At 38.6% G+C, this 16,829-nt stretch overlaps 1 protein-coding gene across 2 annotated transcripts in view; it reads right to left on the bottom strand.

Moving 5' to 3' along the window:
• LOC111523263 (selection and upkeep of intraepithelial T-cells protein 1) overlaps nt 1–12,009 on the bottom strand; it is a 192,060-nt gene extending 180,051 nt beyond the window's left edge. The window contains exons 1-4 of one of the 2 annotated variants that reach the window (XR_003309711.1): nt 11,953–12,009; nt 9,431–9,488; nt 6,874–6,954; nt 957–1,304 (exon numbers count right to left, since the gene is read on the bottom strand). Coding sequence is in view for 1 of the 2 variants with exons in the window: in XM_023187725.1 (XP_023043493.1) it covers nt 957–1,304; nt 6,874–6,949 (424 nt within the window). In the remaining variant the exon portion in view is untranslated. Of the gene's footprint in view, nt 1–956; nt 1,305–6,873; nt 6,955–9,430; nt 9,489–11,952 lie in introns of those variants that run through there. The other variant, XM_023187725.1, reaches the window with a different exon arrangement.
• Between the last annotated feature and the right edge of the window lie 4,820 nt (nt 12,010–16,829).

Here is a 16,829-nt window from a genome sequence, read left to right as displayed (position 1 = left end):
CCCCCCCCCCCCCCCCCCCCCCCCCCCGTCACCGCCCTGGCCCAACCTCTTCCCCTGCCAGCCTATATAAGGCATGACCCTGCATTCAATAAACGAGACTTGATCAGGCTATTTGTCTTGTCTCCATTTCTCGTGTTTTCTTGTCTCCTCCATTCCCACTCCCCCTTCCAGGGCCCGTTCGACTGTCCTGCAGGTCGGGACATTCATATGAATTTAAATGGCCACATGTGGCTAATATATATCATATTGGATAGCTCAGCTGTAGACTATAGAATTGAGTGTCACATAATATCCAGTAAAGATGTTAAGTGTGAGTGCCCTGTATCCCTCCACATGTGTCCTCACATTTGTGAAGCCCTTGGTTTGCTCCAAGTCCTCCATCTCCCCTCCATTTCTCTGTCATTCAGAATACTTCAAGTGTGAGGTGATTTGCTTAAATGCTTTGTATTTGCAAATAACACCTATATAGTATATATAGTAGAACTTTGAAGATAGTGGGTGAAGGCTTTTTGAAACTCATTTAGAAAAGTGAATCTGTAACTAGGTAGTCAGTGAATTGATTCAGGGAGAAATCAGAATAAGAATTACCATTAAGGAGTCTATTGTAAAGATTCAGGTACTTTCAAAAGTCAAGTTTTACTAAAGTGTTGCCAGAAATAGCTAGAAGGATTATAATGAATTTTAAAAGGATTCTGTTAATTTTTAAAGCAATCTAACAATATATGTAGACGTTAAAAAGCAGACAGTATTTACTGATAGTTCTGATGTCTGCACAGACACAATTCTCGTTCTTGATCCTCCACTCCTTCCAATTCAAACACTAAACTCATGAATTTGACCTTGTTAACTAGACCATATAAGAGAAAAATAGAAATAGTGAGAATTTTCCTAATACTCAGCCTCATACAGGTTGAGAATCTTGGATGCTTAGAACACTCACAGGGATCCATCCTTACCTGTGACCTTCACTTCTGCGATGGCCTCTTCATAGACATCTCCGTCTTTGAAGAAGCAGTGGTACTGCCCGTCATCATCAGCACTGACATTAAGGATCCTGAGGGTCACTTTACCTTCTCCAATGGCTTCTTTCAGGAGCTCTGTCCGCTCCACATACTTGGAGATAGTTTCTCCATACAGGTCTTTACCCTCCTTATACAGGTAAACAGGTCGTGTGTAGTGACTCCGGAACCAGCGTATCTCCATGTGTTCTGCGCTTTGTGGTGGAGACAACTGGCAACTGAGCTCAACTTTCCCACCCAGTGCAGCCAAGACTGGCCTCTCTAAGCTATTCACCGTGAATTGTTCTGGGAAGGGAGACAGCAACCAAAGGGTGAGAGGTGGACTGAGACAAAATTTTCATTTGAATTATTATATCACACACACATATAGACACACACCCCCCCACACACACACACACTTTACTGAGAGTAAATTCTTTTGTTTTCCCTTTTCCTTGAAAACACCTTTACTTTGCACTTTGTTTGAATGGAAATTCATGAAATTATTCCCTTTAAGGAATATAGGCCAGGCGCAGTGTAATTCCAGCACTTTGGGAGGCTGAGGCAGGTGGATCAAGAGGTCAGGAGTTCAAAACCAGCATGACCAACATGGTGAAACCCATCTCTACTGAAAAATACAAAAATTAGCCTGGCTTGGTGGCACAGGCCTTTAATCCCAGCTACTCAGGAGGCCGAGGCAGGAGAATCGCTTGAACTCAGGAGGCAGAGGTTGCAGTGAGCCAAGATCTCGCCATGGCACTCCAGCCTGGGCGACAGAGACTCTGTCTCCTTAAAAAAAAAAAAAAAAAGAGAGAGAAATATGAAAAATGGTTTCCATTGTTGCTGTATGGTTTCCATTTCTGTTAAAATAAAAAAAAAAATTACTACTACCAGTATAATAATTGCTCCTCTTCATTCTATTATTTCATTTACTCTAAACATACTTTCAGGCAATTCTTAAAATTTACTCCATTTTAACTATAATGAATCCATGTATGAATGCATTTGTCTTTTTCTGGCTCTTTCATACTGCTTCTTGAATTGGATGATTCTTGTCTTTCTTAAATTCTGGAAAATTCTCACACATTCTATGTTTAATTTGACCTCTCTTATTCTTCGCAATCTCTTATTATGGAAGTACTGTGCTTAACACATTGCATCTCTGTATTTTCTTGGATTTTACCAGCAAGATGTCTTAAACTATCACCACCTGCCCCTGCAAATGTCCACAGGTTAGGATGTTTCATTTGTCGTTTTCTGCTTGTGATGCCACTTGGCTGTAACAGATGTTCTTTCAGTGTTGAGGCTCAGAAACTCTCAAAGTTGATATTTAGTCCCTGACTACAATAAGGTGTGGGAAGAGGGGACATTTCAGACTCTCCATTTTGGTCCCTTGCCCCACTCATTGAGGAAAGTGAAACTGTTTTTGCAAAATTATGACTGAGTCAGTGAAAGACATCTAACGCAACTGCCTCCATCTTTCTTCTAACCCCCAAGTTGTTCTTGTTTATTCCTGGACGTAGGCTGAGCTAACTTTGGGAGAAACTTCTTTATAGTTTATGGTTTAAAAGTAAGATGATAACAGTCCTTTCTCAAACCAGGTCTCCTTCTTGCCTGGGGACTAGATTGCCTCTGTAGGACTAACATTAGTCACAAGATTAGAAATTAAGGTTAAAGAGTCATGCAGCTGGAGGCTACAACATTCTGACCCTCCCTAAACTGCTCCTAAGATCAGTGCTTGATCTATTTTGCAGACTCTGCAAATTTTAGTGCCTCAATCAATTAAACTCCAATTACATATTTAAAACATTGATTATTTTGAGTGTTTTAAATGCATATGTAACAGGCAAAATATCACATATAGAGTGATTACAAGTTAATTGTCACATTTACCTTTATATCTATTTTAAAATAATAATAATAATGCAAGGTAAAATCATTTCATTGTTATTTCATACCAGTTTTTATATCTAACTAGACATATAATTGATATATTCTTAAGGTTGTATAATATGTATTTTATCAAATTTTCAGGTTTACAACAATCTTAGAGAAAATAAAGAAAAAGAAAGAAAAACTTTCAAAGGCATAATGGGAAATATTAGAACATTTTATGTTAAAATCAACAATACAGCACACATAACTTGATATAACAATTTGAGATCATGAAAATAAAAATACCTTTGAAATACTTCAAAAAAGAAAATATGTTTGTAAACTTTTTATAGAAAAATTATATTAAAAAAACACTTAGCAGAGAAAATCTCTACAAGATATTTAAATTAGTTATATAAATACTATCTTTTTTATAAAAGTTCTGTAATTAACCCATGAGAAGAAAGTTCAATGGGACAGAGTTTGGAGATGCAAATCCTTAGAGGAATTTGGTTTATGACAAAGATAACGCCTGGGGTATCTGAAGAAAGATTGATTACTTAATAAATAAAAAAAACTAGGTATTTAAAAAAATGATGTCAGATTTTAATCTCAATTTTTATATAAGAAATCATTTTGCATAGGTTAGTTTCAAAATATAAAATAAATAGAAAAAGTTGTTATAATCTTGATGTGTGGTCTGGAGAACTCTGACTAAGCAAACATAGGACTTGGACACTGTGAGAAGAAGAAACAGCTGAGAAGCACAACATAAAAATAAGTCAGTAAATTGAATTTCAAACTGATCAAGAGTGTGTAGAAAAGGTACAACGGATCAAATATTAATTCACTATTTTCAAATTTTGATTCATTAAAATTAAAAATGTCTGCTCTGCAAAAGCTTTTGTTAAGAGAAGAAAAAGACAAGCTACAGACTGAAAAAAAATTGCAAAAGACATAGCTTATGAAGGACTTGTGTGCAGAATGTAAAAATTAACAGTAGAAAAACAAACAACACAATTAAAAATAGACAAAATTCTGAACAGATACTTTATCAAAGAAGATACATAGATGACAAATTAAGATATCAAAATGCTCAAAATCATACATAATTTAGGAATTGCAAATTGAAACAATGAGATACTAACCTAAACCTATTATAAGAATTGCTCAAATCCAAAATACAAACAAGGATGTGAGGAACAAGAACTCTCATTCATTGCTGGTGGGAGTGCAAAATGGTGTAGGAACTTTGCAAGACAGTTTGATAATTTCTTACAAAGCTAAATGTAAGATTACTATAGAATCTAGAAATTGTGATCCTAAGTAAACCCAAATTAGTTGAAAACCACATCCAATGAAAACTTGCATACAAATGCTTAAAGAACCTCTTCTAATACTTGTTAAAATTGGAAGCAGTCAATATGTGCTTCAGTAAGAGAATGGATAAACAAACTATGGTAAGTCCATACAATGAACTATTACTCAGTGATAGAAATAAATGAGTTATGAAGCTATTAAAAGACATGTGGGAAGATTAAATACATATTACTAAGTGAAATAAGTCAGTTTGAAAAGGGCACATACTGTATGAATCCAACTGTACGACATTCTGAGTCAGACCTATAGAGAGTAAAAAGAGCAGTAATTGGCCAGGTTTCAGGGGAAGATGAACAGGTGAAGCACAGGACATTTTTATAATGGTGAAATTATATTGTATGATACTATAATGGTGGATGCATAGCATAATACATTTATATAATGAATTGGAGAATTCCAATTTCCTTGGCTGATCAAGGAAAAAGATAAGACCATAGGTGGCAGTAGCACACAAAAGCTTCTATTTGGACACCACTTGGACAGGGTTGCAAAAAGAGCAGTTCTCACAGGATAAGGCCTTATAGAAGCACAGGGGACCACCATCCAGAATGCAGGAGGACAAAGGCGCTCCCAAGGAGGGGAGATGCTGCGTGTTTAGATAACATCACTTCACAGCATGGTAGGAAGCTGCTGGGTCAGAGGGCTCTGAAGAGCATCAGGCTGCAGTTTATATAACTACAAGATTTTTCTTATCTACAGCTGGCAGATGTTGGGTGCAGTTTCCCAAGGTGTACAAAGCAGGAAGACATAAAATGGCAGAAAAAAAAAATCTACCTGTTGGGGATATATTTACAACAGCTGGATGTGAAAACACTTCAGTTTGGCATCCTGGGCTTTTGAGGTAATGAGTCTCAGCCTGATTTAAGAAGCAAGCAACGCCGGGCGCGGTGGCTCACACCTGTAATCCCAGCACTTTGGAAGGCCGAGGCGGGCGGATCACAAGGTCAGGAGATCGAGACCACGGTGAAACCCCGTCTCTACTAAAAATACAAAAAATTAGCCGGGCGCGGTGGCGGGCGCCTGTAGTCCCAGCTACTCAAGGAGGCTGAGGCAGAATGGCGTGAACCCGGGAGGCGGAGCTTGCAGTGAGCCGAGATCGTGCCACTGCACTCCAGCCTGGGCGACAGAGCGAGACTCTGACAAAGGGCCAATATGCAAAGGCCATCGCTGGCTCATTTCTACAACAATTTGTTAAATCTTAGAGAAAGGTACAACACAGAGTGTTTAACGTAAACTTGGACTTCGTTAATAATCATCTATCAATATTGGTTTATTAATTTCAATAGATGTACCACACAAATGAAAGAGGTTAACAAAAGCGGAAACTCTGTGGGAGGGGGGCAGGTAGAGAAGAGGGAGGCGGTTATGTGGGAACTCTATATACATTTTGCACAATTTTTCTGTAAACCTAAAACTTCTATAGAAAATAAAGTCTATAATAATTTTAAAAGTCCATGAGGAGAAAAAGGAGAGCGAAATAAATGGAAACTTGGGGGAAATTTTGTAATTCACAAAATAAAATCAAAAATCAAAACCAAACAATTCTGCACATCCAAAATATAATTAACAAGTCCATTGAATTATAAACTGGTCAAAAATACATGGAAAAGTTAACAGATGAAAAAGTGAATTGTAATGTGTGCAAGTTTAATGCAAAGGAAATGTGAAGTAAGGCCATTAAGTAGGCAGTTTAGATAAAATGAATACAAATTTTTTGAAAGGAAAGAAGGCCACCCTAACTCAATAAACAAGTAAAATATTATCATTGTGAGTTTCTAGTTTTCATCTGTAATTTTGGAAAATATAAAAAATCCTGATACCTGTAACATCCACCTGAAAAACTCACATATGCTGTTAGTGGACAGGTACATTGGTAAATTTCAGAATAATATTTTTAATATAATAAAAACAGCACATAACCTTGACAAATAGTTCTGTTCTTAGAAATATTTCCTACATTCTTACTCATAGATGTGCTCAAAATATATGTGCATAATGTTTGTGGCAGTTTTTGTTTTATTAGCCAAAGACTGGAAACTACTCAAATATGCATCAGTAAGATTTGTACCATGTAACAAGTAGCTTTTGCCAGAAATTTTAAATCTTGTGTGCCACTTATTGGTTCAGGCTTTTAATGTATTTGTCTCTAAATAAACTATATTTATATCTGCTTTGCATTGATCACCTTCCACTGCAAATTTTCATCATCTATCAAGGTCCCACCAGCCTATTGTGTCTTTGCTTATCTTACTGTACAGATAACTCACATAGATTCCAATATGGACCACAATTTGGGCAGCTTCTTCATTGTATAAGATATAAGTAAATCATGTCTCCTCAATACAAATATTGAGTTCTTGAATATTAGGACTTCTTCATTTGTTTGTTTGTTTGTTTTCTCCCTGGAACCTAACACAAATCTGGGTACATGAAAAAGACTTGCTGATTAGAAGTAGTTTTTCCTAAGCATAAGACAATTCTTACAGTACATGTCCTCATTACATAACTATGTATTAAACCTAAGGGACAATGCTCAAGATTTTGTCCCTTTTGTTTGGTCCTTGCTTTTTCTGCCACACTTCATATTGCCAAGACCCACAAGGGTAAGAGAGAGTCATACCTGAACTTGGTATTGTCATCTGGAGGAGATTCATAACAACAAAGCCTCTGGAGAAAGATAGCCCTGCAGTTTCCATTATACCTGTGATAAGAAATTAGGCAGGTTCAGTGAGAACAGGATTAATATGTCACAGAAATCACGTATCTCCACATCTTCCTGCAGTAATTAACTCTCAAATAGAGTTACTAGATAAAACGCAGAACTTCCAGTTAGATTTGAATTTCAGATAGGCAGTGTAAATTTTTTAGTATAAATATTTCTTGGGCATCATATAATTTTTATTTTCTAAATCTGATAACTCCACTTTTAAGATGTTTAATATAATGACCAAGTCCAGTCAGCGGCTTCTTTCTCATTAAAGAATTTCTTCCTCCCAGGCTAGACGTCATTTGTCTTCTGGTGTTGTAAACTTCATTAGGTGACCTGCTTCTCCAGAGAAAGTGGCAGCAGATCTAGGGAGTAGGTCCTGTTCTCCAAAACCTTAGTAGCCTAAGCATCTGCCACAGTTAGTTACATTTAGGTTCAAAGAAAAATTTAAAGACAAATTTAGCTCTATTATTCTCATGGAATGAATTAAGTAACCACTTTATAAGAGAATATGACTTTCTTTTCTTTAATTGTGGCAATCCCTCAGAATTTTCTACTTCTGAAGAACTCACAATTAGAGACAGGTGAATGAGTGTATATGGCCATGGAGAACAAATGGTAAAATACAATATTGCATATTTAGTCTAATGTGAAGGTTTTTCATCAGTTCTGTAATGTTTTGGCTTTTGATTCAGCAGACAAATGTGATGGTTATCTATTTATCCCCAACAAAAGAAGGTTTGCTAGATTCTAGGGTCATAGGCAAGTGAACAGATACTTGGATAGTAACAATAATGTAAAAGTGCCATCCTACGTACGTGGGCAGTTCTTGCAACCTTGGAGAGCAATTCATTCTGCAGCATCATGGCAGGGAGAAGGTTTACAAAATGAAGACTTTACGAGTGAGGTGGTGTCTACATTTTGAAAAATGAAGTGGTATCTCATACAATATAAAGGGAATGAGGACATACACCAGATTCAATATGCAGAAACCTTACTGAGCAAGGGAAATTGAGGAATATATTTGTCTAGCAAGATTAAGGAGTGAGGCAGAGAGCACACAGTGAAGGGCTTCATATGCCAGGGTAATGAATTTGAGCTTTATCCTCTAGGCTAGGGAACTACTAAGAGGCTAAGAGGTAGTATGCATAGTGGATAAAAGTGAGGTCCTAAAATGGTACTGTCTTTACTATTCAGTTGTATCAGCTTAGGCAAGTTACTATAACACACTCTGTGACTCTGTTTATTCAGCTGTAAGTAATTTTTCCTCATTACATTTATTATTGGAATTGATTGAATTTTTGTATATAAAGTGATCATAATGATACTTTACTAAAAAGTATGAGTACTACAAGGAAATTAAGAACGGTAAAGTATTTGTTTACTCATCATTTTTAGTACATTGAAGTTTATTGTTTAAGAGTGATAAAAAGCAGGACTTTGGAACCAGACTCAAATCCTAACTCATAGTTTCCATTAAAACAAAAAAGTCCTCATCATCCTTAAGTTTTAGTTACTGCTTCCTGCTTCTGCTCCCTCAAGCCTAGGGATGGTGGCAACCCTTTTATTTTAGCTCCAGGATATTGCAATAGGATTTCCGTACACCTCGTTCACACATTTGTAAATGATCTTTTATTTGAATGCCCCAAAATATGAGCATTTCATCTGATTTGTATTTATTAGAGCCATGACTGATGCAGGAACTGGTACTGAAAGTGTCTCCCAGAAAGAAACCCTCCAAATATGATTCTGAAATTGGGTTGCTTATGTATTCAAGGAGGCCACAGCTAATGTATAGGATGGGCAATATATAGGATGCCATGGCACCAAACTTATGCAGTTTGCCAATAATGGTGATACAGGTTTAACTGCAAGTGCGAAGTAAGGTACAGAGAAGAAAATGAAGTGACTTGGTTGCTATGGCAAAAATAGTAATTTTAAAGACTATGCAGTTCTCTACCTTCTTCAGACTGCCCTAGAAGATGGACTTAAGGAAAAGGGGAAATATAAAGTTCTAAATGTACAATAGAGAACATGTTTGAAAAACCCAGAGGTCTAAATTTCAGCTCCAAAGGAGTCCCTCATCTTCTTCCTAGCCATGAGACATGTAGCAGAAGACTTTTAGTTTTCAGGAACCTAGTAGGTTAGATGGGCACATCTATAAAGGGACAGGCATTCATCTTGAAGGGACAGATACTCTGTTATTGGATCTGATGTCCCTACCAGCAGCACTTCTTCCTGCACAACAACTCATACACATACAGAATGTTCTTTCATCCCATGATATCCCATACGCCAGCAGTCCCCAGCCTTTTTGGTACCAAGGACAGATTTCATGGAAAACAATTTTTCCATGGACTGGGGGAAAGGAGGATTAGTTTGGTGATGTATCAAGTGCATTACATCTATTGTGCAGTTCATTTCTACTGTTAAACATTGTAATATATAATGAAATAATTATACAACTCACCATAATGTAGAATCAGTAGGAGCCCTGAGCTGGTTTTCCTGCAACTAGATGGTCCCATCTGGGCATGACAGTGGGAGACAGTGACAGATCATCAGGCATGAGATTCTCATAAGGAGCATGCAACCAGATCCCTCACATCCACAGTTTACAATAGGTTTTGCACTCCTATGAGAATCTAATGCTGCTGCTGATCTGACAGGAGACAGAGCTCAGGAGGTAATGTGAGCAATGGGGAGGACCTATAATTACAGATAGAGCTCACTTACTGGCCCTCCACTCACTTCCTGGTGTCTGCCCAATTCCTAACAGGCCAAGGACCAGAAACAGTCCATGGCCTAGGGGTGGGGACCCCTGCTATACAACATTGTCTCTCACAAACGGAATCATTTTACAGCAAATGAAGCACAGCAATGGGCTTAACACCATGACATTCCCTAGTCTCACCACATTCCCACAACCCAGATTGAACTGACTTCATAGAACCTCCAATAAGCTCAGGTAGGACATGTGGGATATGCCTTAAACTAGTGGCTGAATAATTGTGCCATTTTTCCTGTGGCAGAATGCATAGGCCTGGAAGGCAAGGAATAGATATGAGAAGTGATACTCTCACTACATGGTTTTATAACATGCTGGAAGAATTTTGCTTCCCTTCTTGTGTCTTCAACCTCTGTGTGGCTGGAGGTCCCAGGATCTCACAGAAAAATGTTTCCACCATGGAATACAGTTATGAATTAGAAGCTGAGACTGCCCTCTAGCCATTTTGCACTTCCCACATCACTGAACCAAGAGTCAGAAAAGTGTGTCATTGGAGAGCTGGAGAGACTAATCCTGAGGGCAAAGAGGTGCCTTGATCAATAGTTCTGATCTACATAAACTGAAGCAATTCAAGTAAGGTAGGACAACCAAAGGCTAAGACCCAAAGAAATAAAGATTAAAAGGATCCCATCAGGTTAAGAACCTCATTTAGCTGAGGTGCTGATGAAGACATAGAGAACACAGCATGAGTGGTTGAAGAGGGCACCTACAATTACCCAGTTTAGAGTTTTGTGACCAACAGAGTCTACAAAAGCTGTATTTTCTGTTTATTAACTATGGCTCTTTATTTGTTTTGCCAGAGATAACATGAATAACACTGGTGGTGATGGTCTAGGTTTCAGGCAGAAAATACAGTCAAGTTAATATTACCCATCAAGATATGGTAGCTTATGGGATTGGGCTATCCTTTGGTAAAAATATAAACTTTTCACTGAAGGAAAAGAGTAGAGTGTGGGCAAGACTCTTGGTAAGAGGCAGAGGTGGTGGACTGTGCTGGATATCTTCTTTGTCTACCCACATCTACGTGCCACACTTCTCCAAAGGTAATTTGTAACAAAATTAGAATAAAAGTGCAATATGAAAATTGGAAATAGGGAATAAAAAGAGTGAGGTGGTTAAAGAAAATGCAGTCTTTTGAAACATTGCTATAGAGAACCCACAGATTTTAATCTCTCAAATGAGAATCTTGATATGATTGGGTACATGTTTCTCATTTTACATATGGGTTTTGGAAGCTGTTCAAATGATGATGTTAGTTTTTAATAGGTACAGGATTTCAGACTGGGAAAATGAAAAATTCTGGAGATCAATGGTGGTAATGGTTGCACAACAATGTGAATGCTACAGAATGAAATATTCAAAATGGTAAAATTTGTAAGTTTATGTTCTGTATATTTTTAAATGTTAAACAAAAAAGGCAAATGTGCCATCAAAGGATTATAAAAGTTAATACAAATCACATTCAACTTGTCAGGAAAGTGAGTCAGATCACAAATGAAGATAAGCATGTCTTTAACCCAGTATGTTCACACTGATTTTCCTGATATTATAGAAACAATGTCTAATTCATCCCTTTTCTGTTGTGTTTTTATTTTAAGTAAAATCAATGTGTTTCTGATATATCCACCTTATCTTTCAAAGATAACTGGTTAAAATACTCTCTACGAATCTTTGTCATCTTTCAAAAGCCAAAGCCAACAGTTTGGCACATTTAATATTTTTAAACTCATCTGAATTATCCTATAATAAGGTATTTCTCTTGTCCTCTATTTTGTTCTTCTCAGCTAGCTACACTAGAGATGAGGTATTCTGGTGACAAAGAATCCTATGCAAGGGAGACTAGTCTCACTACTATGTGACTGAGGAATAACATGCATAGGAATACTATTTCTTTAGTCCTTATCAAAACAGATTGGAGAAATGGAGAAATTGAGACCAACATTTGGGAAAACATAATGCTACAGAGTGAGTTTCTACTGATGCACAAAGAAAATTTGCATTTTTCTGAAGAAGTCTAAAGATTTTCAATTTATCTCATCCTTCTGAAATCCCAAATCTCAATAGTCTTCAAATACAGGACTGCCAAGTCCTTGGAAATGTGGAATGGGTTTCCCACTAGAAGGCACAAAGAAGAGAGAGGAATAAAAATGAAGACCATCAAGGAAGCGAGAACTATGTCCCTAAATCTTACTAAATCTACTCACCTCCTTGAGCCAGGTGACCCCAAATCAGTTCTCTATTGTCCCTACGAATGAGTCTCAGTTGAGTCACATGAATTTCGACAGTGCTCCAGCAGTTTTCTTGTAGCTAGGGCTAGATATTCCAGAGTCAGATGGGGATCAGGCAAATTGCCTAGCAAAGCCCCTTCCTCTGCTGGCAGACTCAGGGAATCTCAGTCTGCCAGCCCGAATCTTATGTTCCAGTCCAAGGGAAATTCCCAGGGGACTCACTGCTTCAACCTGTGGATAGAACTCTTTGTTCAGCTTCAGTGATCACACCTGGCAGTATGCAAGTACTAACATGACACATGTCATTCTGAAGGAAAGCAAGATGTAATCTGATGTACATATTTCATGTAATTGGTGCTGAACAAAATGGCTGTGATTAGTTTATTTTGAATGCTGTACCTGTACCTAAAAAGGAAAGGAGGGAAGCTGTGGAAGCACAAAGAAAAGGCACTAAATTCAGATTAAGCATTTAGGGAAGGCTTTAGGAAGGTGATAATGGCTAAGAGGAGTCTTGAAATAAAATTACCTGCTAAGCCCAGTTAAGAAAGGGATCAGAGTAGTCTTTCCAGGCTAAGGAAGCAACATCTTGAAAGACACAGGAGAGAAGATGGTGAACTCAGAAATTTTCAAGCAGTTTACTGTGGCTGGAATGGTAGTTAGGATGGGAAGGAAGGATGAGAGGTGAGCTGAAGAAATAAACAAAAGTGGCCGGGCGCGGTGGCTCAAGCCTGTAATCCCAGCACTTGGGGAGGCCGAGACAGGCGGATCATGAGGTCAGGAGATCGAGACCATCCTGGCTAACACAGTGAAACCCCGTCTCTACTTAAAATACAAAAAGTTAGCCAGGCCAGGTGGCCGGCGCCTGTGGTCCCAGCTACTCGGGAGGCTGAGGCAGGAGAATGGCGTGAACCCGGGAGGTGGAGGTTGCAGTGAGCTGAGATCCAGCCACTGCACTCCAGCCTGGGCGACAGAGCAAGACTCTGTCTCTCAAAAAAAAAAAAAAAAAAAAGAAATAAACAAAAGTAAAATTATGAAGAGTGTAATTTCAAGAAATATATCATATATATTATTTCTTAAGTCTCATACATGAAAGTAACTATAGATAATATAGGTTACATAAATGCATAAGTACATATAGCATATATGTACATATATAAGTAAATGTATAAAATATACATGTATGCATGTACATGTACATATTTATAAATGGTTACACGTGTTTATGCATATGTTTACATATATATGTTCATATACATAAGTTTATATGTACACATGTATATATATTCACACAGCACATGTGTATGTGTAAATGATGATTCATGTATATATGTACAGTCATCCCTTGGTATACTCAGGTGATTCGTTCCATGATCCATGAGGATACCAAAATTTGAGGACACTCAAGTCCCTTTTGTAAAATAGCATAATGTTTGCATAGAACCTGCACACATCCTCCTATGTATGTTAAATTATCTCTAGATTACTTATTATACCTAAACTGAAGTAAAATACTATGTAAACATTTGCTGTACTTTAGTAGTTTTTATTTGTTTTTTATTGTATTGTGAGTATTTTTTGTATTTCTTTAACTTTTATTTTAGGTTCAGACACATATGTAAAGGTTTGTTATACAGATAATCTGCGTGTCATGATGTACCTCAACCTTAACCTCAGATCTTAAACAAAATTTAATACGAGATGGAAATCTAAATGTAAAAGTTAAAGTATAATGTATAAACCATAGATGAATATTTACAAAACATGAGGTAGGCAAAAATTGGGGCAAGATACAAAATCAGTAACTACAAAGAAAAAAATTATGAATCGAATTTCATCAAAATTAAAAACTTCTTATTAAAAATACCATTAAGAATATAGTAAGGCAAGAGAGACCATGGGAATATGTGGGCATCTTAAACATCCAACAAAGTGCTTGTATCCAGAATATATAAAGAACTCCTACACCTCAATATTGATTTTGAAAAAAACCCAATTATTATTATTATTTTTTTTTGAGATGGAGTCTCGCTCTGTCGCTTAGGCTGGAGTGCAGTGGCCGGATCTCAGCTCACTGCAAGCTCCGCCTCCCGGGTTCACGCCATTCTCCTGCCTCAGCCTCCCAAGTAGCTGCGATTACAGGTGCCCACCACCTCGCGCGGCTAGTTTTTTGTATTTTTTTTAGTAGAGACGGGGTTTCACGGGGTTAGCCAGGATGGTCTCGATCTCCTGACCTCGTGATCCGCCCGTCTTGGCCTCCCAAAGTGCTGGGATTACAGGCTTGAGCCACCGTGCCCGGCCAAAAAACCCAATTTTAATGGGGGCAAAAGACTTAGACACTTTAAGAAAGAAGATAGAACCAATAAGTACAATAAAAGTGCTCAACATACTAGCTATTAGAGAAATATAAGGAAAAACTATGAGATTTCACTTCAGAAACACTAAAAGAGCTGAAATTTTAAAACTGATGACACTAAATTTTGGCAAGGATGTGGATAACTGGAACTCTTGAGAGACAGCACTAGCAGGACTAGCAGGCCAAGAACCCCAGGTCAGAGAACACAAGGCTTGACACCACCTTGGAAGCAGCCTGCAGCTATCTTGGAAGTGGCCCACCACCATCTTGGGAGCTCTGGAAGCAAGGACCCCCTGTAACATTTTGGTGACCACAAAGGGACCTCCAAAGCGGTGACTAATATTGGACCACTTTCACTTGCTATTCTTCCTATCCTTCCTTAGAACTGGAGGAAAATACTGGGCACCTGTCAGGCAGTTAAAAATGATTAGCGTTGCCACTGGACTTAAGACTCAGGTGTGAGGCTATCTGCGGAAGGGCTTTCTAGCAATCCCCAACCCTTCTGGGTTGGCAGCATTAGTCGGCCTAGAACCAGCTTCCACTTTCAATTTTCTTGGGGAAGCCGAGGGCAAACTAAAGAAAGAAAGTTGTCATCCCAAACTCCCGGCATTAGCCAGTTGAGATCATGGCACAGCCAGAAGCTCTACTCAACAGTCACCCATGCGTGCACCCTTACCTTTCCTTCTGACCCATACCTCCTGGGTCCCAACCACGACTTTCTTGAAAAAGTAGCCCCAAAATTCTCCTTACCTCTGAATCTACTTCCTTTGATCCCTGCCTCCTAGGTACCAATGGTTCAGACTTTTATTTCCTCTAGCAAGTTGTATCTCAAAAGGGATCTAAGGAAGCTCTACACCGGGTACTTAGGCATCTAGGCCATAAACCCAGGGAGTCTTATCCCTGGTGTCCCTCCCAATTTAGGTATACAGCTCTCAACATGGGCAGCTATATGGGACCCATTCCCCACCACCCTTGCCAGGGCCTCAAGTTTTAATGGCTAAGAGGAAGAGAGAGAGAGAGAGACATGAAGGAGAGAGACAGAGACAGAGGAGAGAGAAAGAGACAGAGGAGAGACAGAGAGAGAAGAGAGAGAGATGGAGGTGAGAGAGACAGAGAGGAGAGAGAGAGACAGGAGAGAGAGACAGAGAAGAGAGAGGCAGGAGAGAGAGAGAGACAGAGAGAGACAGAGAGGAGAGAGAGACAGAGAAAAGAGAGAGAGACAGAGAGGACAGAGAGAGAGAGGGAGGAGGAGAGAAACAGAGACAGAGATGAGAGAGAGAGACCAAGAGGACAGAGAGAGAGACAGAGAGGAGAGAGATAGAGTCAAAGAGAGAAAGAAAGAGAAAGATAGATATAGTAAAAAAGTGTGCCCTATTCCTTTAAAAGCCAGGGTAAATTTAAAACCTATCATTGATAATTGAAGGTCTTCTCCATGACCTTATAACACTCCAATACTACCTTGTTGTCCATGCAAACAAGGGCATAGCCTGAAAACACTGAGACCACTGAGAACCCTTAGCCTTCCTATCAAAAATCCTTAATCCAGTAACCCACGTGTGGCCCAAATTCAATCTGTAGTGGCAACTGCTTTGCTAACAGAAGAAAGTAGAAAAGTAACTTTTATTGTGAGCACACCTCACCAGTTCAGAATTTTCTAAGTTAAAAAAAAAATTCTAAGTTAAAAAAAAGAAAAAAAGCAAACATATTGCTAACTCAAAAATCTTAAAGTATTGGGCTAATCTGTTAAAAAAAAAAAAAAAAGGTAATTTAACACTAACCACTGATAATTCCCTTAACCCAGCAGATTTCCTAACAGGGTATTTAAATCTTAATTACCATACAAACGTCCCACCAGACCTTCAGGACAGGACAATAGATGGTTCCTCCCAGGTGATTGAGAAAAAAATCCCAGTGAGTATTCAGTAATTGATAGGGAGACTCTTGTGGAAGCAGAGTTAGAAAAATTGCCTAATAATTGGTCTGCTCAAACATGCCAGCTGTTTGCACCCAGCCAAGCCTTAAAGTACTTACAGAATCAAAAAGGACTATCTCAGTCCTGACTCAAAAGGTTACCTACACCCTCTCTGAAATGAATTTGCATAAGAACTGTTGTTTATGGGAATGCATCTTGATGGGGCAGCTGGGTTGTTATGAAATACTCAGGAACCCAGCCCAGCTCTAGGACTCACCCCTAAGCACAAATGCATTGTTGGGCATGCTGGTAAACGACCACTAGAATCCAGCAGCCCGGACGCCTTCTCTGTGGTCAAGAAAGGCGGGAAAACAGGTGCAGGACTGCTGCATCCGTCAGTGTAACTAATCCAATAAGCAGAGGTCCATGGGTGGGTATACATCCCGGAAAGGAATAAGCATTAGGACCATAGAGGACGCCCGATGACTAATGCTCATCGGAAAATGACTAGGGGTGCTGGCATCCCTACATTCCCTTTTCAGATGGGAAACGTTCCTCCCAAGGCAAAAACACCCTTAAGATGTATTC

The sequence above is a fragment of the Piliocolobus tephrosceles genome, chromosome 1 (genome assembly GCF_002776525.5).
Source record: "Piliocolobus tephrosceles isolate RC106 chromosome 1, ASM277652v3, whole genome shotgun sequence".
Taxonomy (NCBI): Eukaryota; Metazoa; Chordata; class Mammalia; order Primates; family Cercopithecidae; genus Piliocolobus; species Piliocolobus tephrosceles.
This window is presented reverse-complemented; position numbering and strand designations above follow the sequence as displayed.